The sequence below is a fragment of the Choloepus didactylus genome, chromosome Y (assembly GCF_015220235.1).
Source record: "Choloepus didactylus isolate mChoDid1 chromosome Y, mChoDid1.pri, whole genome shotgun sequence".
NCBI lineage: Eukaryota > Metazoa > Chordata > Mammalia > Pilosa > Megalonychidae > Choloepus > Choloepus didactylus.
Genome location: NC_051335.1, coordinates 39,827,571 through 39,854,497, shown reverse-complemented (window position 1 = coordinate 39,854,497; position 26,927 = coordinate 39,827,571). Strand labels below are relative to the sequence as shown.

Below are 26,927 nucleotides of genomic sequence, written 5' to 3'. Positions count from 1 at the left end.
TCAAAATGGGAAGTCAAAGTTGTGAGTTCTAATCTCAGCTCTCCAATGTTTTGCTCTATTAACTCCCGCAAGTCACTAGAGGCAAAGGAGTTGTATTTTTATTTATGTAATGAGAACTAGGAGAATTAACCTTCCTCACAGGACTGTGGGGAAGAGTGAAAAGTAACAACTAGAAAAAAAATAAAAACATCTTTTAGAGAAGTACTACTAAGCATTTCTATGAACCAATTAGGTCTCATGTCTCACTATTAAATTCCATATGTAAGTGTTTGTATACAAATCATCTCTAGTGGAGGGTTATGAGATAACTCACAGAGGACTGTTAATCACAGGTTTCATGTGGATATCCCGAGAAAGCCACAACAGCCAATTCTGCAGTAGTTCTTTCAAACTCTGAAGAACACTACACTGAGGGGAGCAAAATAAAAAATCATTCATAAAATCATTAGGACGTAACATACTGTTCAAAAAAAAAACAGACTAAACCAGTAGCTTAGAGGTGAAAGCAACCATGGAGATGACCATATCCCCTTATCATCCCCTCTCAGAGATCCTTTGAGGTTGCTATATCTAAGTTTCCCACCCTCTCTCCTTGTCGTCTACAAATACAATTTACTCCCTTTTTGACAGTTAAAAAATTTATCTCATCTTCTGTGACTGTGGAAAACAAACAATTCTAGCCTTTCCTTTCTCAGGCCTTGCCTTTATTTCCCAGGGCCTCATTCATGTACAAAAGATAGAGTCATGATAAAAATTTACCTGGGTCGTTTATGATGATAAAGCCAAATCTATACATTTGAAAAAAATCCATAGCATCCCAAAATCTAATAAGGAAAAGCTTTCTCAAACATCTTTAATAAGTAACAGCCTACATACTATTTGAGTATTTCCAGTGATAGGCTGCTCACTGCTACTTCATAGAACAGTTCAATTAATATTTGTTAGAAATCGACACCTCATGTTCAAGTTAGAAATATGTTCAAATTGAAAGCAACCTTAAAGTCATCTAAAACAATTCTGTACTTTGGTGTCAACCAGGGAATTTTATCATTTGAAAAGTTATTCAATATTACAATGTTATATTTTGAAAACAGAAATTCTTAACTCCTCACCCACCCACCCTATCCCACACCACTGACACATTAAAGGAATGCATGAGATTTTTATGTTTATGAGAAGAGGACATAAGTTATTAGAAAAAAAAAAGGTTGAGAAGCATGGCTCTACTCTATGTGTGAATCTTTTCTACGTAAATATCACCAGTAGAAGGCCATTAAACCTCTGCCTAGCCTACTCCACAGTCAGGAAATACACTCCCTCTTAAGGCTCTGTATTCCATCTTGAGTCTGCTCTACCTGCTTTAAGATACTGTCCTATATCTAACTCTTGTCTCCTGCAGCCATGCAGATCATTCAAATATTTTAAGAGAACCAGAAAATCATGGTCTTTTGTCCTCCAGGCAAAATATCCCTGGTTCCTTTACAGTCCCCAGCTAGAAATCTCAAAATCACCTTGTATCTTTTGTGCTTTATATCCAATCACAAAGTCAATTTTTTCCTTCAAAATGTCTAATTTATCCATTTCCTTCCCAATGCCATTATAATGACCCCAGATCAAGCCTTGACACCTCTACTTGAGATTACTTTATCCTACTCTAGCCTCATCTCTCAAACCCCAATTCTTTCTTCATGGCTGCCAGACTCTTGCTTGTTTAAGTACTCCATCCTTATATTCCTCCTTGTTTTAAGAACTTTGCATTGAATCTTTGGCAAAGGAACAGCAGTATGTATCAAGCTAACAAAATTTTTTTAAATCCTCTCCTTTAATTCAGTAATCTCATTCCTGGAAACATATCCCACAAGAATAATTCAACAGAAGAAAAATTTTAGTTCATCTCCACTCTAGTAACCTATCCCTATAGCCACACATTCTACTTTCTCATAATATGAATTGAATCACCACCAAAATCTACTCTAATATTCTTTAACTGTTATAACTTCCTATCCTTCCAGCTTTCTCAGACTCTCAACTTCCACTACAGTTACTCTTTTCCTTCAACTTCAGAGACATTCGATCCCTTAATTCCTTCATTTTTAACCTCCATCATCAGGATTATCAGCCTGCTCCTGGCCAACTTCCTATCTAGACCATACTATAGATCATGCTCAACTCCCTTGTACTCCATTAAACCAGAAAAACCCTGAAGAAAAACACACGACTGTACAGACTGGCACCATTCCAAATTTATGGTCCCCAACTTCACCTGAATCCTTAATGAAGCTCAATAATCTTTTTATTTGTTCTCAATCAAATATCTCTCCATCCCATTTTTTTCCCATGGCTGCCCTAAATACTTTGAAGCCCAGTATTCAATTCTATCTTCTATAAAATCCTTCCTGGTTTGAGAAATTTCACATTTTTAGACACAAAATATTTTAATTTCTTACCCTTTTCTCCAACTATCTACACATTCACCTGCACATACCTTCCTCCCTCTCTCCCCCAGACTTTGAGGATAAGTGGTGCCCTCCAAACCCTCAGTATCCATTCAAACAAATCCCTCTGCCTATATTAATACAATAACTTCATATCTTTTATGGAATCTTGCATTGTCAATTATCCCCCATTTTTCCTCCATCTTCAACTTCTCCCTCTCAACTGACTCCTTCTCCTCTATCTATAAACATGTTAGAGTTTCTGTCATTCTGAGCACAAAAAAAGTAAACCTTCCCTTGATTCCAAGTCTCATTATAGATATTTCTCTCCCTACTGCTTCATAATCTGAGCCAAGCTCCTTAAAAGATAGCCTTTAAACTGGGGAAAATGCAGAAATATTAAACTTCCCCACCTGGGAAATTACTGATATTCTCACAAGCATTGAGGACTACCAACTTAGAAGGCTGAGCCCTCAATCTTGGGGCTTGCCCTTATGAAGCTTGTTACTGCAAAGAAGAGGCTAAGCCTATTTAAAATTGTGCCTAAAAGACTCCCCCAGAGAACTTCTTTTGTTGCTCAGAAGTGGCCTCTCTCTTTCTAAGCCCACTTGGCAGGTAAACTCACTGCTCTACTTCCTACAAGGGACATGACTCCCAGGAATGTAAAGCTCCCTGGCAATGAGGGACACATTATTCCTGGGGATGAGCCTGGACCTGGCATCATGCGATTGAGAAAGTCTTCTTGACCAAAAGGGGGAAGCAAAATGAAACCAAGTTTCAGTGGCTGAGAGATTTCAAATGGAGTTGAAAGGCGATTCTGGATGGTTTTCTGTGCTATACAGATATTCCTTTGTAGTTTTTAGTGTATTGGAATAGCTAGAAGGAAATACCAGAAACTGTCAAATTGCAAGCCAGCAGCCCTGATTCTTAAGGATGACTGTATAACTGTCTTACCTGGTATGACTGTGTGATTGTGAAAACTTTGTGGCTTACACTCCTTTTATTAAGTATATAGACAGATGGGTAGAAAAATGGGGACAAAAATTAATTGAAAAATAGGGTGGGATGGGATGTTTCGGGTGTTTTTACTTTTATTTTTTTGTAGTAATGAAAATATTCAAAAATTGATTGTGGTGATGAAGCACAACTACACAATGGTACTGTGAACAACTGACTGTACACTGTGGATGATTGTACAGTATGTGAACAGATCTCAATGAAACTGAATTTCAAAAAATGTTAAAGGGTTAAGAGAAAAGAAAAAAAAAGACAGCCCTTACTCACTGTCTTAACTTCTTCACTTCTCATCATACTTTAAGCCCCACAATCTGGCTTCTACCCCCTATACTCCACTGAAGCTGATATCAAAGGTCACCAAAATCCCTGTATTATCAATTCCAGAAGAAACTTTTTTCTCTTTATCTTTCTGGACTGTCCTGTGGCACTTAGCAACATTATTCTTTCACTCCTTCTTGATATCTTCTATTTCCCTTGTTTTCTGGGCACTATTGTTCTCCTGGTTTTCCTATCTCTTGGCATTTCTTTCTTAAGGTTCCTGCATAGAATCTCCTCCTTTTTGGCCTGAGAATTAAATACTGAGTATTCCCCAGAGTTATGTCCTTGGCCCCTTCCTTCTTTCCTTCTTTCCTCCTCCCTCCCCTCCTCCCAGATATAAATATATATGTATGCGTATAACGTATAAATAACCCATTACTTGTGTATCATACGAAACTGCCATTTTTGACCTACTTAAAGGTGATTTCATATGTTTCAACCTAATATTTATAGTAGACAGCACTGAATGATTAAAAGATTGGGAAATAATCACTAAGAACCACAAAATGAAGTCCCGAAAATTTATAATTGTGTATTATAATACACAATTAGTGTGTATTATCATGTGAATATTGATATTGGTCAGGTAGTAAAAGTTACAAGTAATATAAATAATTAACTTGTATTGGTTATTATTACAAGTTCAATACAAGTTAATGTAATAGGGAGCTAATGAAGTGTCATTTGATTATGACAAACACTAACCAGAACATATTTTTCCTGTAAGTGTGGCCAATGTAAGTGATTTAAGGTGAAAAAAGTTACAAAAGAAACATTACTTCTATCATGACTCTTGGAATAAGAAAATGGCTCTTAAAATTCACTCAGGTAGTAAAATCCTAAAATGCACAGTGGTCCTTTCAGAGAATATCCCCAAACAGTAACACATTTAATTTTAACATATAATGTTGGAAAAGTTTTACTAGCAGAAAATGGCTGTATTATAAGTATATAACATGAATGACACGGGGTTTTGTCTTTCGTCACTACTGTATTTCCAGTGCTGAGAACGGTGCCTAACACACAGTGGGTGCTCAAAAAATATTTGTGAAATGATTAAGCAGAGATACTGCAGGTTTGGTTTCTGACCACCTCAATAAGTGAGTATCGCAATAAAGTGAGTCACACGAAATTTTTTGGTTTCCCAGTGCATATAAAAGTTATGCTGACACTATACTGTAGTCTATTAAGTGTGCAACAGCATTATATCTAAAAATGTACATACCTTAATTAAAAATACATTATTGCTAAAAAATGCTAACCATCATCTGAGCCTTCAGCAAGTTGTAATCTTTTGCCAGTGGAGGGTCTTGCCTTGATACTGATGGCTGCTAACTGATCAGGGTAGTGGTTCCTGAAGGTTGGGGTGACTGGAAATTTCTTAAAATAAGACAACAATGAAGTTTGCCACATCCATTGACTTTCTTTCATGGAAGATTTCTCTGTAGCTTGCAATGCTTTTTGATAGCATTTTATCCACAGTAGAACTTCTTTCGAAATTGGAGCCAATCCTCTCAAATCTTGCCACTGCTTTGTCAACGAAGTTTATGTAATATTCTAAATCATTTGTTGTCATTTCAACACTGTTCACAGCATCTTCACCAAGAGTAGATTCCATCTCAAGAAACTACTTTCTTTGTTCATCCATAAGAAGTAACTTCTCATCCATTCAAGTTTTATCATGAGATTGCAGTAATTCAGTCACATCTTCAGGCTCCACTTCTAATTCTAGTTCTCTTGTTTCTACCATATCTGCAGTTATTTCCTCCACTGAAGTCCAGAACCTCCTAGGATTTTCAGAATGGTAATGAGCATTGGCTTCGAATTAAACTCATCAGCTGCACTGCATCCCAACAAGAGAGTGAGCCTGTCCTTTGAAGCCCTGAAGCCAGGCATTGATTTCTCTCTAGTTATGAAAATCCTAGATGCCATCTTCTTCCAATAGAAGGATGTTTCTTCTATATCATAAATCTGTTGTTAGAGTCACCACCCTCATCAATTATCTTGGCTAAATCTTCTGTGTAACTTGCTGCAGCTTCTACATCAGCATTTGCTGCTTCACCTTGCACTTTTATATTATGGAGATAGCTTCTTTCCTCAAACCTCATGAACCAACCTTTGCTAGTTTCCAACTTTTCTTCTGCAGCTTTCTCGCCTCTCTCAGCCTTCACAGAAATGAAGAAAGTTAGAGCCTTGCTCTGGAGTAGACTTTGGCTTAAAGTAATGTTGTGGCTGGTTGGATCTTCTATCCAGACCACTCAAACTTTCTCCATATCAGTAATAAGGCTGTTTCACTTTCTTATCATTTCTGTGTTCACTGGAGTAGCACTTTTAATTTCCTTCAAGAACTTTCCCTTGCATTCACAACTTGGCTAACTGGCACAAGAGACCTAGCTTCAGCTTATCTCCGCTTTTGACAATGCCTTCCACACTGAGCTTAATCATTTCTGGCTTCGGATTTAAAGTGAGAGATGTGCAACTCTTGTGCGACTCTTTCTTTCAATTGAACACCTAGAGGCCATTGTAGGGTTACTAATTGGCCTAATTTTAATACTGTTGTGTCTCAGGGAATAGGGAGGCCCAAGAAGAGGAAGAGACACAGGGAAAGGTTGGTCGGAGGAGCAGTCAGCACACACGCAACATTTATCAATTAAGTTCACCATCTTATACAGGCACAATTCACAGCACCCCAGAACAATTAGTAACATCAAAGATAACCTATCACAGATCACCATAACAGATATAATAATAACGAAAAATTTGAAATATTCTGAGAATTACAAAAATGTGACATAGAGAGCTGAAGTGAGCACATGCTGTTTGAAAAATGATGCTGATCAACTTGCCATGCACAGGTGCCACAAACCTTCAATTTATATAAAAAAGCACTATCTGCAAAGCACAATAAAGCAAAGCGCAATAAAATGAGTTATGCTTACAGTATGGTTAAGTATTTCCCAGGGTGTTTTTATTAATACATGTTTGCCACTTGTTTCATTCACTTTGTCATCGTCTACAAGTGGATATAGTTCAAGAAAATTGTATGAGACCAAACCTGAAATACTGAGAAATTTATGTGCATTAACTTTTGGGATGCTGGTCAGAAATGGGTGAATTGAAGTCCACTGATTTCTAATTTGAGTGATGTAACACATCAAAGACCAGGTCCAAGAAAATTCTGTTAGAAGACCACTACAGCAACATGGATTTAAAAATCACATACCACTGGCAATAGAATAATACTTCCTATTCAATCCAAGGAAGACAGGTTTTTTTTTTACCTTGAAATAAATGGTTGATGTAAAGAAGAGCTGTTCTAGATAGTCAAAAAGAAGTGGCTTCAACTCTAGGAATCAAAAAAAAAGATTATTCAAAATCTTTTTAATCAATATTGTACTGGATTAAACAACTCCAAATTTTCATGATACATACCAGAGAAGCTACTTAAACGAATCCAGCTCACAAGTTGAAGGAACTGTGACCTACAACAGAAGCCATCCCAGAGAGGGAGGCTTTTGTACAGGAATGCGTCACAGGAATAAAACCCCTCCTGTAACACAAGTCAATAGTACAACTTTATATGGAACTCTTTCACTCATAATAACTCTCTAAAACAACTGGTTTGTTTTGTTGCTATAGTTGTTTCACTCTTAGAGTAATTTTTGTCATCAGTATATTAAAAGCCTTGGGTTAGTTGCCAGACTCCTTCATAAAAGGATGAGATGATTAATATTTGGATACATTAACATCTTTATCAATACAGGTTTCAAAAAGCATAAAACTTCATCAGTTGGAGTGAAGGTAAAAAGTCAGAAAAAGTTATGAAATATTTTTAAAGATAAATGAAATGGTATTATTTTGGGATACATACAGTAACTTGAATAGTCAATAAAATGTATACAATGTTATATAATAGGGCTACAATTCCGTTAGAGACTGCAGACCAATCCAAACTCTTGACAGCTACATCTGGAGAGCTCCAAGTGTCTAGGTTTCTTATATTTCCACCAAAGTGAAGATCCAGGGCTTTCTTTTTTCTCTCTGTCATCCTGAGCCTTAAATAGTAGTACACACCAGAACGCTATTCTAGACCTTCTCTTCATGTCATGACTTCTCTGGACGATCTCATCCATATCATAGCTAAAACCACCATTTACATCCTGAGGAGTCCTAAATCTCTAGCTCTAGCCCAAATCTCATTCCTGAGCCCTAGACTCATTCATCTAACTGCTTTCTGGATATCACCTCTTAGTCGTTTCACAGGCATCTCAAAATCAACATATTTTAAATCAAATATCTTTCCTTCTAAGTCTGTTCCTTCTATATTCCCCTTCTCAGTGAATGTCTCGATCATCTTCCTCAGCAAGAAACCTAGAAAGTCAACCTAGATCCTTCCCTTTGTCCACACCACCATCACCCACATCCAACTTCCAATTCAATGGCTTCACACCGAATCCTTAAGATTTATTCAACATTTATTGAGCATCTCTTTTGTGCCAGGTACCAAACTAAACAAACTGAAGATGAAGAAAAGTTAGACATGGTCCCTGCCTTCCAGGAGCTCATAATGTGTGGGGGAAACCGATGCTGAAAATGCCACATCAGAAATAAGCACAGAGAGCTATGGAAGCACATAGGACAAGTATCTAACCCAGAATGGGGTGATGAGTGAAGGCTTCTTGAAGGTCTGAAAACCGAACTGAAATTTAAACTACAACTCAGGATGACCCAGGCTAAACAGTACAGTGGCTAGAACATATTAGACATTCAAAACATGTTTGGCAATTTTAAGAACACAAGTGATGACTCTATGAGATTTATTTTACTGGCTAATTCAATTAATTGAATGCATTCACTTACATCTTCAGTTCAATCTTTTAAATTATAGACCTTTCCCACTTAACAGTACAAAGATAAAGATCAGTCCAACTCAGCTTCACTTATAATGGGTCTTTAAATTGGGCAAAGATTGTTTACAAAAGATGTTACAGCACTAAAGAAAAGGTTTTTGATGAATACCTAAATAACTTTTAGTAAAGAGTGGTGGATTCTTGTAGGAAGTAAGTAGAATCTTACTTGTAAGAAGCACTCTGCATTGATGATAGTGTCCAGGAAGTCGGCAAATTCTTTCCCATATTCACAGTTATTCACCTTGTACCAAACACATTCTAGAGCAGAAATATTAAACATAAGTATCTGGCTGCACAACAATGAAAATGACACAAAACATAATTAGTGATACTCTAAAGTGAAAAGTAAATGAAAAATATAAACAAGCCAAAATCTTGCACATACTGGGACAACTCAGACTGTCGATTGTAAAAGGTATGTGGAGGTGACAGTGAGATGTTCCTTAAAAACTTGGTAATACACGTAAAAGCTTACAGTGAAAAAAATAAGCTGGTAAAATTCACATACAAATAATGCAATTAGCCTTTTGTCATATAATAATCCAAGAGACTATAAATATGTTCCTATTTATATTAAAAGTTTGAGAATACTGTAAACTTCAATTAGGGTGAGCTAGGTATAATCTAAGAGTGGTAGGACTAGACAATATTGGAATTTAGTAAGTGGAAACCTAATAAATTGTATCATACTATCCAGAGGAGATTGAGTAGAAGGAGAGTTAGCCAAGAACCAAATTAAACTGACTTTAAACACTTTAAAGAGTCAGGAGCTATTTATCAAGGAAAGAGATACTCAATTGGTCAAGAGAAATACTATCTCTAGAGAAAGACAACCCCTAGGAGGAATGGGATGATCAGGCTTTACCAGGGTCTAGATAAAAGACTCCTCAGGTGCCCTTTCCTGTAATTCTATAATTTAAAAATCTAATACTAATTTGGCACCCACATATACTAATAGCAGAGAGAGGATGTTTTCATTGCCAGATATGATCATTTTGGTCACCAGAAAGTTACTTTTATAAAATAGTAACTTGACCTTCTGGCTTAGATATTAGTCTCTTCTAAGTTTAGTTAGCATTAATTTGATGGACTCTGGGTGCTTAAAGGCAAATTTCTAGACAAACATGAAAATAGTTTTGATTGTGATGGTCATCAGAGTAGAGCTACCCACCAAGAATTTGTTGTACCAGCACTATTCTAGAACAACACACCTCCTTTCTTGCTGCCCTTAAAATTACAGCAAAGGAAGCACTCATCCTCTGAATATATGATTACTAGAGAAATAATTACAGGATATGAAGGATCCAACTGTCTAGAATTTGGCACCCTTATGAAAGACATCAATTTGTAAACTACCTTGTTCTTTTCTCATTTGTCCAATGCTTCTAAGTAGTCAATTCTTACCTTCTTGTAATGTTTGACTCAACCAATGATACAGCCTCAGTAAGACTGACTCATCTCTGACACAGTTAATGTAATGAAGTAGCAGAGAGCTGTTTAGTACTGAGCCCATATGAGAAGGCAGCTGCAGAGAACAACTGGTCAACTGTAAGTATATGAAAAGTAGGTCAGAGCAACAAGAAAATCACCACATAGGAAATATATAAGAAAAATCAAGGCCATGAAGATCAAATGTAAATGTAAATGAACACATGGTCCAGTCACAAACCTCTAAGCAATGGATGTTCTGTAAAAGTTGAGGGAAGCTATGAAGTTTGACTAGTGGAAATGACCCATTTCTGCTGAGGCAATCAGAAAAGCTCATCTCTTTCTTCCCACATTCTTTACTGTGGCTGCTGGGGTTTAGCACTGGTATAATTGAGTGAGAATTCCATTTCTAAAGAAGAAAAACAAAAAACTAATCTATTAATGGACTAATCAGACTTTAAAATATAGATCCAAAAGCAGTTGTTAAGGTGATTCAATTAAGGGAGTGTGAATATGGTCTGTATAGACTCCTAGGTACTTAAAACGTATTTAAATATCTATAATTTCATCTAACATTTAAATCGTTATTATTTAGATTTAATAAAAGAAGGCTATACAAGTCATCTGGCGTTTTAGATACTTACTCTTTTTACAGAACATACATTAGTTGAACCTAACATCAGCTTCAGAGGAGCTGGAGAAGATCTCTGGTTTCTTTGTCTCACAGCAATCAGAGCTGACTTCCATAGATTCTCTGAATTCTTAAAATAGATCTATAAAGTTGGATGTAAAATACATGAGAAGAGGTGCCCAAAAGTTGGAGCAACATAAAGTCTAAAACTCTTCATTAACTGAAAGTATATTAATTATGAAATACTTTGTACCCATCCAATCCAATTTAAGTTTTCTTTCTGATCAGTAATCTATTAAACACATCAAATAGAATCAAAATGAAGTGTATCAGTCCCTAAAAAACTTTCCAAAAACAGTGCTGTAATATCAGAACTTAAAATGGAATTCTGTAAACTTTTGCAGTTCAATTCTGTAAATTAATTTTATCAAAAATAACATTTTAATCTTTATGTCTCATCTCCTTCATTTCTTACCTTCTTCCTTACAGGCAAAGATACAGAAATCAAAGCAGGAACAAAGAATTTATACAGTGACAATAAGGCCTGAAGATGAGGCTGCATTCCCTAAAATAAAATAAGAGTTTTCAATTTTCAATTCCGTACCCAATAAGAAACTGGGGAGGAAAATGCCAAGAAGAACAAAACTTTTATGATAAAATATACTGACACCAAATATATATTCAGACCCTAATTTCACTGTGCGATTTGGCTACAGGAAACTGCTCTAGAAAATGAAGGACTGAATAATCTGACATCTAAATCACCCATCATAAAACAACATTCTCCAACCTGTGACCTTCTCTTTTACGACCTTTTTTTACCTATCTTACTTGTCTCTTGGAATTTCTTTCTTCTTTTCTTCCTATTTTATCTTCTCTGCCAGTGCCTTAGGCTTGCCAGTCATACTTGCTAGCATGGCTTTACTCTCACTGGTAGCATACTCAAAGAAAGAGTTTATTCATCCTCAATTTAGATATCAAGAAGGGAGGACAAAAAGGGAAGCCAAGAAAGTAGAGCAAAGGAAATATTATGATTGGCATGCAGTAGTCAAGCAGCTTGATATAAATGACTGAAAGAAGTCTTAATAAAAACAATAATTTCACAATGAAAGAAGTCAATGCTGCTAGATACCTCTATTTGATATATCTGGCTATACAGAGAAATCATACCACTAAAATGAACTCCAAGGAAGTAATCATATTGTTTTATTATATTAAAATGTTGTTGACTCAAGTACTGTACAAAATAAGGAAGGCAGCAAACTAGGCTTCAAAATACTAAATATTCCTATTTTATCACAGCGTCCTGAAATTAAACTTATTATAACAAAACCAAAATGACTATGTGTCTCTATGTAAAAACTATCTTCTGACCTCTGCACACTCATTATCAATGACTGTTGGAGTTTATGCTTTGAGTTAGGAGTCTTTTTTGATAGAAAAATATTTAGTACCACCTTTAATACTTATTGTCTAGTTAACCTATCTTTTCTCAAAATGCTCAGACCTTTTTTTAAAGGGAGACTTTCAGTTAAACATGGTATATTGAACATACATCTTTAACTCTGAGTCCTCTCAAAGCTCCACTAAAAAGCTAGTAAAAAAAAATGAAGGAAAAGGGCATAAAGCACAAGCTCAAAGAGAACAAGAGAGGAGACGAGAAATTAGAGACCTCAACAAGATTTTGGAACCTAGAACGAAGATGCGCAAACAGTAACCAATTTAGCAAAACAGAGAAAATGAAACCTAAGGTACAACAGTAAAAGCTTGAGAAGAATCATGCTACCGAACTCCCAGAAAAGCTCAGGAATTTGAGGCACCAACACCTCTGAAAAGTGAAAGTACAGGAGGGGCAGAAAAGAGGCAGATTGGTTAAAAGCCTATATAAGCAGCTAGAACCCCGAATTCCTTCTCTACACTGACAAAACATTAGAGTTTTTACTCTCTGAAGCTGAAGCTGGGATCAGAGACACCAGGCACAGGTCAGAGAGGGCATCATGACCCTTCCCCACCCCCTTCTACTGCTTAGGTCCCAGAGGGCTGGCAGCCAGGTTTAAACCCTCTGGACTGGAAACAGTAGAATTCCTCTCAGGGGAAAGTAACACAATTATCTGGGGGCTCCCCAATGAAGCATCAGGATTCCACAATGAATATGTCCCGTTTACACACGCAAGATTTAAATTACCATTTTATTGTGCTACTATTAAATATGGACAAAGAAGGTTTACCAAGCATTTGAGAGAAACCCCTATCACAAAAGAGAGACAGAACAAACTAGAGAAAGGAATTCTGAGACAAACCTGTAACAAACACTCTTCAAAAATTTTTTTCATTAGGAGCTGCTGCTACAGCCCATGGTACACACACAGAGGCTTGTGCCTGATGGAGGGAGAATCCCAGAAACAATTCTCACAAGCCCTTAGGAAGAAACCTAACTCTTCCTTCCTGTTCCAAAGATTGCTTTCAATAGGGCCCAGTGTATGGGAGATAACAATGTATCTGCTCCAGTTCCGGCCATTCGTGCTTGCCACCAGAAAGGCAATTTCTGCGTTTTTGTTTCTTTCACAGATACAGAGTTAAGGGGCATGGGTAGGTATACATGAGCTGTATCTTTTGTAGGTATCAGAAATTAACAAATCCAATATATCTGCTTACATGTGCTGATAATACCTGTTACCATTATACATGTTCACTTAAATATGAGCATGGCTATGCCTTCTTGGTTTGATATTGCTGAACTCTGTCTAAAATACAGCCAGTCAAAACAATGTTATAAATGTATCTTTTTAAATAGTTGCTGATAATGGAATAATTTAGTAATGAACTATATAGAATATTAATAGTGAAGCCATGCATTTAATGTCTGGGTTTAAAATTTTTAGACAATCATTCACTAAATCATTTTTTAACTTGAACATACACTGTTGTTCCAGTTAATACAAATCAGCAAGATCTTATTTATGGCAAGAATTTTCTTATTCCATTGAAATGTTTTGCTGTAACATGTACATCTTTTCCAAAATTTCTATTAATGGGAAATAAAATTTAATTCTGACCAAAACTTATCATTAATATCCTCAGAGGACTAAGAGAAGAAAGTGTATCCATGGAACCAAAACAGGAGGCTATATAAAACAAGAACAGTGAGAGAACAAGATGGAGTTGTAACTATAGATAGATACAGCTCTACACAGATGCTTTACAGATAAAGATATAGAAGATACATACAGCTCTAGATAGATGCTTTATAGATACAGATATAGATTGTAGTATACAATGGAATACTACTTAGTAATAATGTTACTGATACATTCAGCAAGGATAAATCTCAAGAACATTGTTAAGTGAAAGAATTCAGAAACAACAGAGTAATACTGTATGATTCCACTTTAAAGTCCAGGAACAGGCAAGAAATAAAAGACCTAAATGTAAGAGCCAAAACTATAAAACTCTTAGAAGAAAACATAGGCATACATCTTCATGACCTTGAATTAAACAATGCTTTCCTAGATACGACATCAAAAGCACAAGCAACCAAAGAAAAATATAAATTGGACTTGATCAAAATTAAAAACTTTTGTGCTTCAAAGGATATTATTAAGAAAGCAAAAAGACAATCCCCAGAATGGGAATGTAAAATTATGCTGCTTCTGTGCAAACGGTTTAGTACTTACTCAAACAGTTAAACACAGAATTACATAAGACCCAGCAATTCCACTCTTAGGTATATGCCCAAAAGAAATGAAAACACATGTCCACAAAAGAAAAGCTTGTATATGAATGCTCATAGAAGCATTATTCATGACAGCCAAAAAGTAGAAACAACCCAAATGTCCATCAACTAATGAATAAGTAAACAAAATGTAGTATATCCATACAATGGAATATTATTCAGCCATAAAAAGGAATGAAGTAATGATATATACTACAACATGGCTGAACCTTGAAAACATGCTAAGTGAAAGAAATCAGACACAAAGGCTATATATTGTATGGTTCCATTTTTATGAAATGGCCATAAGAGGCAAATCCCTAAGGCAGAAAGTAGATTACTGGATACCAGAGGTTTGGGGAAGGCGGGGGTGGGGGGACAGGGGAGTGACTGCTAATGGATATGGGGTTCCTTTTTGGGTGATAAAAATATTCTAGAATTAGACAGTGGTGATGGTATCACAACTTTGTAAATTTATTAAGACACTGAGTTTTACACATTTAAAAAGGGTAAATTTTATGGTATGTGAATTATATCAATTTAAATTTTTTGAGATTTATAAAAATTTATTTTTATTTATAAAAAATGCATATAAATTTATAATTTATAAAAAAAGAAGTCAACAGTGTTATCCAATTGAAAAAATTAAAAAGCAGTATAAGCATTTTATTATAAATATGGAAGTAAAACTTCCAGAAGAGTTGAAAGAAGGGCAGGGCAGGTTTATGCTGTTTTTCATTAAGCCTTATAGAACAATCTGATTTTTAAATCTATATATTTGTATTACTTTAATAAAATTTAAATTGCTTTAAATGGAGCACACTTATTTACTTAATAATTATTTATTAAGTACCGATTAATGTGCCATACATTGTGTGACCTCAAAAAAGTTACTTAACCTCTTGACTCCTTAGTTTATCAGTAAAATAGGATACTTATGGTACTTACCTCATAAAGTTGTTAAAAGCATTAAAATGAGAGAATGCATATAAAGCACTTGGCACAATGCTTGCCACATAGAAAGCACTCAAATATTAGCCATTTTTGTTAGGGATATAAAAATAAGACAAAGTCTTACCATCAAGATATTTACACATGTATACAAATGAGTACAATAATTATTATAGGTACCATGATAGATATATATAGGGTGCACTGGGGTTCAAAGGAGGGAGTGTTAAACAAACCTGAAAGTTAGCTGGTGATAAATGCACAACTATATGATGACACTGTGAACAACTGACTGTACACTTTGGATGACTGTACAGTATATGACTATATCTCAATAAAATTGCAAGGAAAAAATTTTTTAATTTTTAAAAAGTTAAATAAAGCAATCATAAAAAATATAATTCTTGAATTCAGACTCAGAATGTAAGCAGGAGTTCGCCCAGAAGATAAAGCACAAAAATGTACTGGAGCTCACTCTGACTAGGCAGTCAGCATGAGCAAGGGCAAAGAAATTTCAAACAGCCTGCTATAACTAAGAAACTACAAGTTAGTTCAGTAAGCCTAGGAGAGTGGTTCTCAAAACTGAGGTCCTCAAGCCAGCAGAAATCAGCATCGCCTGGGAACTTGTTAAAAAAATGTAAATTATTAGGCTCACCCAGCCCTACTGAATCAGAAACACTGAGGGTGGAGCTCAGCAATCTGTATTAAAATAGGCTCTCTGGGTGATCTAAGGCATAGCTAAAGTTTGAGAACCAGTGGCCTTAGGAAGGAGAAGGACCAGAGAAAAGGGGAGGCCCCAGAGGCTTATTGTGGAGTGAGATAAAGCTGGAGCAATAGAGACTGGAGAGTTTAGTATGCCATACTAAGGTACTTATCTCTAGCACAGGCGTAACATAACCAGATTTGAGGTTTAAAACAAGAACCCTGGCAGCAGTGTGAAGAGACTGGAAGGATGTAAGAACAGCATAGCAAAAAGATCAGTTGGGGTTGGTAGCAGTAATCCAAGTGAGAGGTGATGATGACCCTGGACTACGGTAGGGGAATGAAGAAAAGGGAATTGATTTTGAGTAATAATTAAGATGCATAATTCAGAAGATTTGATGATCAATTGATATGAAGAGTGTGGGAAGAAGATGGTAGTGCCATAGAGAAGACTAAGTACAAAATGAGTGCCTAAGCCAAGACTAAGGTAATGGGGAAGGATGAGAGAGGATGAATTTGGGTGATATTTTTTGGAGATGGAACTGAAAAAATTTGAGAACCAATTGGGTGTTGTGGATATGAGAAGGAAGGCGTTGAGAATGACTCCTAGGTTTCCAGCTTATGGGACTCACCAAGATAGGGAAATACAAGAAAAGGCACTGGAATGAGAAGAAAAGATTATAAATTCAGTTTGGGACAGGTAAAGTTTGAAATATCTATGGAATAACCAGGTGAAAATACATGGAAGATCAAGAAAGGGTGTGGCAAAATCTATAGCACTGAGGCATCAGCATACAGGCAGGATAAAAGCCATGGGGGTAGAGAGATCACACAAGAACAGCATTTACAAAAAAAGGGCTAAGAGGAAACTTCAAAACAGAGAAGCACAAATGTCTGTGTGTTTGTGTTTTTCATTAAATTTTAATGCCTTTAAGTAGGTCATGTCAGCTTCACCTAGGCATAGGAACTATTACTTCCTATTGTTTTATACCCAGAGTTTCACAGATTTCTGTTACCTGGCAGGTACTATGGAAACTACAGTGAAAGAGAACTTTAAGGACAAGAGGTAATGGTCAGAAAATAGTACCCTGAAATTTAAGTATCCAGAAAAGAATAATGTCTTGAAATGCTTTCCTAGATCACATCAACAAAAAAATAACATTTCTGACCACACCTTAACACTTTCTGCTCAAGCAGTACCAAACCAGTTCCCTAAACAGATTTTACTGTTTGACATCTATATGTCTTTCCATACACTGCTTTCTAGGGCAGAAATGCTGTTCTCTCCCTTCTTTTCCTCGTTAAATTCCATTCATCCTTCATAATTTCTCTCAAGTATCACCTCTCTTCCAGGAAACATTTCCTGACCCCAAGTCTGATTCTGACTTTATATTTTGTTGACTAAACCACACAGACAGTAAGTCCCTTGAAGACAATGACTCCTTTGATTTTGTATCCTCAAAGCCTAGCTCAGTACTAGTGAATGACATACTGGGCAGTCTTAGGTCTTTTCAGTACTCACCATCTTAGCTTGAAGATCAAGCAGTTTTCTCACACGAAATGGCTTAACTAGAAAAGATAAAGAGAAAAGGTTCTATGCATTTGGTTGAGAATAAAAAGAAACTGGTTATACCTAACCCCATGTAGTTCATATAGCTTCTTCTTACAACAGATCAAGACTATAAATACCCTGGTTCAGTTAAGCCATTAAGCAGATGCTCTTAGATTAAAAAAAGTTCTAAAAAGCAATTTCCACAAAACAAGTCCTGTCATGTAAGTAATGTGAATAGTTAACATTAGAAACACCAATATAAAAGCTAATTCCTCAGAGAAAACATAATAAAACTGAAAGGAAAATACTCACCATTCTCTTTTTGGGTAATTAAATATAACAAATGGCAGACAAAAGGGCACTGTTAAAATATAAAATTTAAAAAGAAGAATGACAATATGTCTTGAACAGAAAGCAGCAACACATTTTCGTCTAGTGTCAATCTTATACTGATTAAGAAAAAAGGCTTCAGGACTTCACTGAACAAGTTTTACAAAGCTTCTCATTTTCATACGTTACACCAAAGTAAGTAAACAAATGACCAATAAGTTCCTGAAAAGATGCTCAACATTATTAGTCATTAGGGAAATGCAAATCAAAACCACAATAAGATACCATTTCACATCTGCTAGTATGGCCATTACTTTTTTTTAAATCAGAAAATAAGTGCTGGTGAGGATACAGAGAAATAGCAACCTTTGTACATTGTTGCTGGGAATGTAAAATGATGCAGCTGCTGTGGAAAACAGTTTGGCGGTTCCTCAAAAAGTTAAACACAACTAAATGCAACACATGATCCTGGACTGGCTCTAATAATGGAGGAGGAAATACTCAAAAGGACATTATTGGGACATATGAAAAACTGGAGTGTGGACAGTTACCACTGTTAAACTGTTTGAACTTGGTAACTGTACTTAAGATGGCTCTATAACTGAATATCTTTGTTCTTAGGAAATGTACACGGAAGTATTAGTGTACAAGAAGCATGATGTATATGACCTACTCTCAAAAGTTTAGAAAATGGATGGATAGATGGAAGGATGGAAGGGCAGATGGATGGGAGGATGGAAGGATGGGAGGGAGGGAAAGAAATGACAATGCAGCAAAACTGTAAAAGTTGGTGAATCTGGGTATGGGGGGGGTATGCTGGAGTCCTCTGTATTATGTCTGGGTTTGTATTATTTTGCAACTGTCCTGTAAATTTGAAATCATTTCAAAATAAAAAGTTAAAAAAAAGTTAAACACAGAATTACTATATGATCTGACAATTCAATTCTAGGTACACACCCAAAAGAACTGAAAGCAGGGGTTCAGACAGATATCTATATATCAATGTTCATAGAAGCATAATTCACAATAGCAAAAAGGTCCATCAACAGATGAAAGGATAAACAAAATGTGGTATATACATAAAATGGAATATTATTCAACCATAAAAGAATGAAGTTCTGACACGTTACAACATGGATGAATCTTGAAAATATTATGCTCAGTGAAATCAAGGACCCAAAAGAACAAATATTGTATGATTCCACTTACATGAAATATCCAGAATAAGCAAATTCATAGAGACAAAAAGATTAGAGATTACCAGAGGCTGGGTAGAAGGGGAAATGAGGAGTTATTGCTTAATAGGTACTGAGTTCCTACTTGGGGTGATGAAAAAGTTTTGGTAATAAATACTGGTGATGGATCTTAGCAGTTGACTGGTGAGATAACCCTTCACAGCATTGCAGCTGCCGACCTAGGGACTGACCACCAAACAAGGAGAGAGCATTTTTCTAAGTCCTATCTCTACAGCTGGCTGGGGAGATAACCCTTCACAGCCCCGTGGCTGAGAGCTCTCTTGAGGGAATTCATGATTCGGCGGATTTGTGACAGCATCCACTCTTCTTCCACGGAAGCCCACAGTGGCATAGCCTAGAGGCAAGGGCGCCACACAGAAGTGCCAAGAGCCTTACCCCAATCCCAGTGACTTGTGGGCACATGGCAGACAGAGACTCTGGGGCATTTGAGCTGAAAGGTGAGACGCACAGCTCTGCAGCCCCAGAGTACTCCACCTGCAGCTAGGACCACTGTGTTCTGGAGTGGACTCCCTGACAAACCACACATAAGAAAATCAATCAGTGCAATACAACACATTAACAAATGAAAAGCAAAAATCAAATGATCATCTCAATAGATGCTGAAAAAGCATTTGACAAAATTCAGCATCCTTTTTTGATGAAAACACTTCATAAGGTAGGAATTGAGGAAACTTCCTCAATATGATAACGGGGATATATGAAAAATCCACAGCCAGCATAGTAGTCAATGGCAAGAGACTGAAGATCCCTCTAAGATCAGGAATGAGGCAAGGATGCCTGCCATCACCACTATTATTCAACATCGTGCTAGAAGTTCTAGCTAAAGCAATCTGGCAAGGCAAAGAAAAAAGGCATCCAAATTGGAGAGGAAGAAGTAAAACTGTCATTATCTGCAGATGCTATGATCTTATACTTGGAAAATCCTGAGAAATCAATGAAATGTCTACTTGAGCTAATGAACAGATCCAGCCAAATGGCAGGATACAAGATTAATGCACATAAGTCAGTAATGTTCCTATACACTAGAAATGACCTAACTGAAGAGACACTCAAGAAAAAGGTTCTATTCACAAGAAAAAGGTTCCTTTCACAATAGCACCTAAAAATTCAAGTACCTAGGAATAATTTTAAACAAGGATATAAAATACCTAAACATAGAAAATTGCATAACTTCACCAGAAGAAATAGAAGGGGACTTAAAAAGATGGAAAAATATTCCATGTTCACGGATAGGAAGGCTAAATGTCATTAAGATGTCAATACTACCCAAACTCATCTACAGATTCAATGCAATTCCAATCAAAATTCCAACAACCTATTTTGCAGACTTGGGAAAGCTAGTTATCAAATTTATTTGGAAGGGAAAAATGCCTAGAATTGCTAAAAACATTCTAAAACAGAAAAACAAAACAGGAGGGCTTACACTTCCTGACTTTGAAGCTTATTATAAAGCCACAGTAGTCAAAACAGCATGGTAATGGCATAAAGATAGACATATTGATCAATGGAATCGAATTGGGAATTCGGAGATAGACCTCCAGATCTACGGCTGACTGACCTTTGATAAGGCCCCCAAATCCACTGAACTGGGATATAACAGTCTCTTCAACAAATGGCACTGGATGAGCTGGATATCCATATCCAAAAGAAAGAAAGAGGACCCTTATCTCACACCCTACACAAAAGTTAACTCAAAGTGGATGAAAGACCTCAATATAAGAGACAGTACCATTAAACTCCTAAAAGATAATGTAAGGAAACAAGTTCAAGACCTTGTATTAGGAGATCGCTTCCTAGACCTTACACCCAAAGCACAAGCAACGAAAGAAAAAATAGATAAATGGGAGCTCCTCAAAATCAAAAGCTTCTAAAGGAATTTGTCAAAAAGATGAAGAGGCAGTCAACACAATGGAAGAAAATATTTAGAAACTGTATATCTGATAAGAGACTGATATCCTGCATATATAAAGTAATCCTACCACTCTGTAACAGTACAAACAGCCCAAATATAAAATGGGCAAAATTATGAAAAGACATTTCTCCAAAGAGGAAATACAAATGGCTAAAAAAAAACACACATGAAAAAATGTTCATCTTCACTAGCTATTAGAGAGATGCAAATCAAGACAACCATGAGGTATCATCTCACACCAATAAGAATGGCTGCCATTAAACAAACAGGAAACCATAAATGCTAGAGAGGATGTGGGGAAATTAGAATTATTATTCATTGCTGGTGGGACTGGATAATATGGAAGACAGTTTGCCAGTTCCTCAGAAAACTAGATATCAAGTTACCCCACAATCCAGCAATTTTACTTCTTGGTATATAACCAGAAGATCTGAAAGCAGCGACACAAACAGATATTTGCACACTGATATTCATAGCAGCATTGTTCACAATTGCCAAGAGATGTAAACAATTCAAATGTCCTTTAACAGATGAGTGGATAAACAAAATGTGGTATATACACACAATGGAATACTATGAGGCAGTAAGAAGGAACGAGTTTGTGAAACATAAGACAACATGGATGAACCTTGAGGACATAACGCTCAGTGAAATAAGCCAGACACAAAAGGAAAGACGTTGTATGTTACCACTAATGAGAATTCCGTGAGAAATGTAGTATAAGTGTCTTGTAATGCAAACTATAGGGGACCCAGAGATAGAAGATAGGGAAGGGGGAATGACAATCTAATATGTACAGCTATGATAATGAGGGTGAACTTAATGGTATGAGAATGGTCAGGTGTGACTATGGTTTGTTAAGGGGATTATAAGTATCAGTGATGCACTGAAGGTGAACATGTTAGCAAATGGTTGTTTAAAGGCATGTAACCCAAGAGTAGCACCACAAACCTAAATAAGTGTTAGCATGATATAAGGTATGACACTGGTGCAGAGAGCTAACAAGAGTGGTATATGGAAAAACTACCCATTACATATTATAGACTATATTTAATAGGAGTATTTTACCAACACTAACTAATACTAGGGATGAATAATTGGCAGCTGAAGAAAACTCTGGGATGCCTTAAGTTATGATAATTGTTTAGAGTTGAGAGTGATGATGACTGTACAACTAAGTGAAGATAATGTAAGGAACTGACCATTTATCTTGGGATAGAATATATATTAAGTAAAATTAGGAACCCACTACTTAATAAATCAGGCCTTTGACTTGAGGCTTGCTCTTACGAAACTTAGGGCTGTAAATTAGAGGCTGAGCCTTCCTATAATTATGCCTAAGAGGTACCTCCAGGGAACCTCTTTTGTTGCTCAGATGTGGCCTTTCTCTCTCTCAGCCCAACTTGGCAAATAAATTCATTAATGTCCCCCCCACCCATGAGGGACATGACTCCGAGGGGAATGAGTCTCCCTGGCGACATGGGACATGACTCCCAGGAATGAGCCCAGCCCTGGCAGTGAGGGATTGAAAATGCTTACTTGACCAAAAGGGTTTAAAAAAAAAAAAAAAGGGTAACAAGCTTAGGTTGCAGTGCTGCAAGATCCCAAATAGAGTCAAAAGGCTATCCTGGAGGTTTGTCTTATGCAAGCTCCAGCTAGACATCCCGAATGGCCACAGTATGTCATGCCCTTACCAAATACCTAGGTCCCTACCTGATATTCTATAAAAGATTCACTAAGTTTTCTCTTAGAAACTTAAACCCACTAGAATGTTCCTATGCCAGACAAGTCCTAAAACCCAGAGGCAACAGCCTCTTTAAGAAGAACAATCAGACGCAGCCCCCTTACCCATACTGTTAACACCCCCTTTCAATATGAATAAGTTAGGGTGCTCACTGCCTAGACATCCCTGAAGATGGAGAAAGAGATTAAGTGAGAGAAAGGGTTAGAAACAAACAAGATAAGATTTAACAAAGGTCTATGAATCCTGAAACTTTATATAAGAAAACATATATATATATATATCTTTTTTAAGATGCTGGGGTATTGGAATAGCTGGGAAGAGGTAAATGACATGAAGAAACTGTAGCCTATAACATTCTTTGAAATTTGCTCTATAGTTACATGTTGAATTGTGCTTTGAAAGTCTTCACCTTTCTGTATATACTCTATATTTTATAATAAGGAAAAGAACTGAAACTGTGCAACTGTAACCCACAACAATTTTTGATATAACTACTTGTTGAGCTGTACATTGAAAGTTAACACCTTTCTGTATGTATGTTATATTTTACAATAATGAAAATAGCTGAAGTTGTGGAACTGTGACCCATGACATTTTTTGAAATTTGCTCTCTAACTACTTGTTATATTGTACTTTGAAAGTTATCACTGTTATGTATATATATTAAACTTCATAATAAAAAATGCATTAATAAATGCTTAAGAGAAAAAATACTGGTGATTACTGCACCACTTTGGGAATGTAATTAAGACAAATAAATCCCATCACCCTAGCTCAATAGACTGAATTCTTCTAGGCAGGGACTAAGCCTTTTACAACCCCCATACTTAGTAACATAATTCACTGCACAGGAATGCATTTTGTTCACATGGACATTGAAGTCTTTTGGCATGACTTCAAAATGGGAATTTTTTGGTGTGTGTATGTTACCATCATAAAATTTAAAAACAAAACAAAAACAGAAGAACAATAGTTTTAAATGGCTCACCATTATGTGACTTTTAAGTTGTTTTGCAGCTATAAAAACACTTCTATTTGAAAAACAGAAGAACTGCCATAATCCTTCTACTTAACAAAAATTCATGTACCCCCTTCAAGTACTAGACCATATTTATTAAGAATCAAACTTAAAATTTTTATCCTGATTTTCCACTTAAAAGCATTTTCCCTTATTGCTTGGTCTTCAAAATTATCATGTTCAATGATGTTTAATATTCCAGTGTGTGGCTGTATCATAATTTAATTAACTACTTAGCCTTCAGTTTGGCAAATAAAATGCACTTAATACATTTGTTAAATTGCTATATCATTTCATTTTGCATGCCCATTTGTTGATGTCTTATTCTAGATCAGAGTTGGCAAACTACAGCCCACGTGTTTCAGTAAACAAAGTTTTAGCAGAAAGTGGTCATGCCCTTTAATTTGTATGTTGTCGATAATCTGCTTTCTCACTACAAAGCAGATTTGAGTGGTTTCCACAGAAACTGTATGGCCCACAAAGCCTATAAAATTTACTACCAGGCCCTTTACAGTACAAGTTTGCCAACAACTTTCTAGAAGAAAACAGGAAAATATCTTCAAGACCATGGAGTGGTAGTTTTTTTCTTTCATAAAGGAAAAAAATGATATCCACAAAATAAGACATAAAAGAAATAAAGAACAATCAATTAGAGTTCATTAAATTAAGAACATCTTTTCATCAGACAAGGAAATAATTCTCTATAGGAAAAATAGGCAAACTACAATCTGTGGACCAAATCCAGACTACCACTTGTTATTGTAAATAAAGTTTTATTGGAACACAGTCACACCCAACCGTTTATGCTGCTTTTGCATAACAGCAGAATTGAGTAATTGTCACAGCGACAGCATGGCCCTCAAGCCTAAAATATTTACTATTTGGCCCTTCAAGGAAAAATTTGCCAGTGCTTGCTCCAGATGACAGGAAACTGAAAAGCAAATTATTTAATGGGACTAGAGAAAGCAATAAAAGCAAAGACTTTCTTTAAACAAATTTGTATTTTGGTAGTTATGAATCTAAAAGGAAAAGTCTAAAGTACAGCATTCTATATTACCTCTCCTATACTTAGAAATGGGTTCAGAAAGACTCTGGGCATACTTTTAAAAAAGCATGAATTTAGAGATAGGATTTTTTTTAAAGGGAAGAATACGTAGTACATATTATGATTAAGTCTGCCATATTCTACACAAAATATAGTAACTTTCAGTAGAAATCTCATTACCTCACACCCTAGGATATGAACCATTTAGCAACACTATTCCATCATGTTGAGTATGTAATGAGAGTCACACAATCCCTTGCCTTAGGCTCCAGCATTACAAGAAATCCGACATTCTCGTTTAATTATGGCTAGAAAGGAAAAACACATATGCATCTAATACTTTACAATTGCCTCTCTGGCACACATTTAACTACTACCTCGGAATCACTAAAGAGTCAGGCTCCCCCAAATAATATGAAAATGACTTTTCTGAAGTTCTACTTTTAAAATCAGGCTCCCTACTTCTTGACCTGGGGTGATATTTACATGAATGTGTTCAGTTTATGGAAATTAACTGAGCCTTTCACTTATTATATGGGTAATTTTCTGTATACATATTATACTTCAATAAATATTTATTTTTAAAAATAGAATAAAATGTAGGGCTCCCTCCTCCTGCCAAGCTGAGCAAGAAACTCTAGTCAACATCATGACGAATACTCAAGTAGATTACTATGCATTTGACAAACATTAATGAGTAGTTCTTATTGATTCATTCAGTCATGAAACAAATACTTTCTGAGCAATGAATAAAACACAAAAGTCCTGCCCTCATGAAGTTTACATTCCTGTGCAGTGAATTATGTTACTAAGTATAGGGGTTATAAAAGGCTCAGTTCCTGCCTAGAAGAATTCAGTCTATTGAGCTAGGGGAAAGAAAGGGAAAAGCAGGCCTTCCTGTTTTCCAAGATTTATAAAGTTCATTTGAATTCATTTGTATAGCAATTTGGTCAGCTTATGAACAGAAACAGCACAAGGTTGAGTGATTTCAAAGGTAAGGGATAGTCAATCACAAACTACTTATCATTCAACCATGCCTACATACCACAGAGAAAGTAGGAGGGATGCACATGTTTATTTCCTGTTGACAACTTAAGGTCACTACTCTTTCACCCTCCTATAGAAAAATATATCCTTTGATTCTTAGTCCACCCAGTCTCACTACCTATACCAAATCAATTCACTTCCTAAAGTTCCTAAAATTCAATGAGGATTTTGGCATCCAACTCAGTCTTTTCCTCTAACCATAATTCCAATGTCATGCCAGAAGACTTCAATGTCCATGTGAACAAAGAACCTTGGCCTTAAAACTCATCAAACTTCTCAATTCCAATGACTTGACTACCATTTCTAGAAACGATGCATACTAGACACCCTGAATGACCCTGCCTGCTTTCTTGCCAGTTCAACTGTTTTTTATATTGTATCCAGTTGCTTAAGTACATTTCTGAGCTGGCATGAAAGCAAATAATTTGAAGTTCACAGAAACAAAACCAAAAAATTTCCCAAAACACTATGACAAAGCTACTTAAGCTAGTAAACAAGTTCAGGAAAGTGTCAGGAAACAAGATCAATACTGACAAATCAGTAGGGTTTCTACACACTAACAATGAGCTATATAAGGAGGCAATCAAGAAAAAAAATTCCATTTACCATAGCAACTAAAAGAATCAAAAATCTAGGAATAAACTTAACCAAGGGTGTAAAGGACCTGTACACAGAAAACTACAAAACATTGCTAAAAGAATTAAAAGAAGACCTAAATAAATGAAAAGGCATCCCGTGTTCATGGATTGGAAGACTAAATGTCATTAAGATGTTAAGTCTACCCAAAGTGATCTACAGATTCAATGCAATACCAACCAAAATTCTGACAGCCTACTTTGCAGAAATGGAAAAGTTAATCATCAAAATTATTTGGAAGGGTAAGGGGCCTCAAATAACTGAAAACATCTTGAAAAAGAAG

General features: G+C 36.1%; 1 protein-coding gene across 2 annotated transcripts in view; it reads right to left on the bottom strand.

Annotated features, from left to right (window-relative positions):
• LOC119524191 (centromere protein I-like) overlaps positions 1 to 26,927 on the bottom strand; it is a 96,983-nt gene that overhangs the window by 50,319 nt on the left and 19,737 nt on the right. For both annotated transcript variants that reach the window (XM_037822832.1, XM_037822833.1), the window contains exons 5-14: positions 17,969 to 18,017; positions 17,627 to 17,673; positions 11,215 to 11,304; positions 10,753 to 10,881; positions 10,350 to 10,517; positions 10,085 to 10,205; positions 8,847 to 8,938; positions 7,203 to 7,320; positions 7,052 to 7,116; positions 314 to 408 (exon numbers count right to left, since the gene is read on the bottom strand). In XM_037822832.1, the coding sequence (XP_037678760.1) occupies positions 314 to 408; positions 7,052 to 7,116; positions 7,203 to 7,320; positions 8,847 to 8,938; positions 10,085 to 10,205; positions 10,350 to 10,517; positions 10,753 to 10,881; positions 11,215 to 11,304; positions 17,627 to 17,673; positions 17,969 to 18,017 (974 nt within the window). The remainder of the gene's footprint in view (positions 1 to 313; positions 409 to 7,051; positions 7,117 to 7,202; positions 7,321 to 8,846; positions 8,939 to 10,084; positions 10,206 to 10,349; positions 10,518 to 10,752; positions 10,882 to 11,214; positions 11,305 to 17,626; positions 17,674 to 17,968; positions 18,018 to 26,927) is intronic.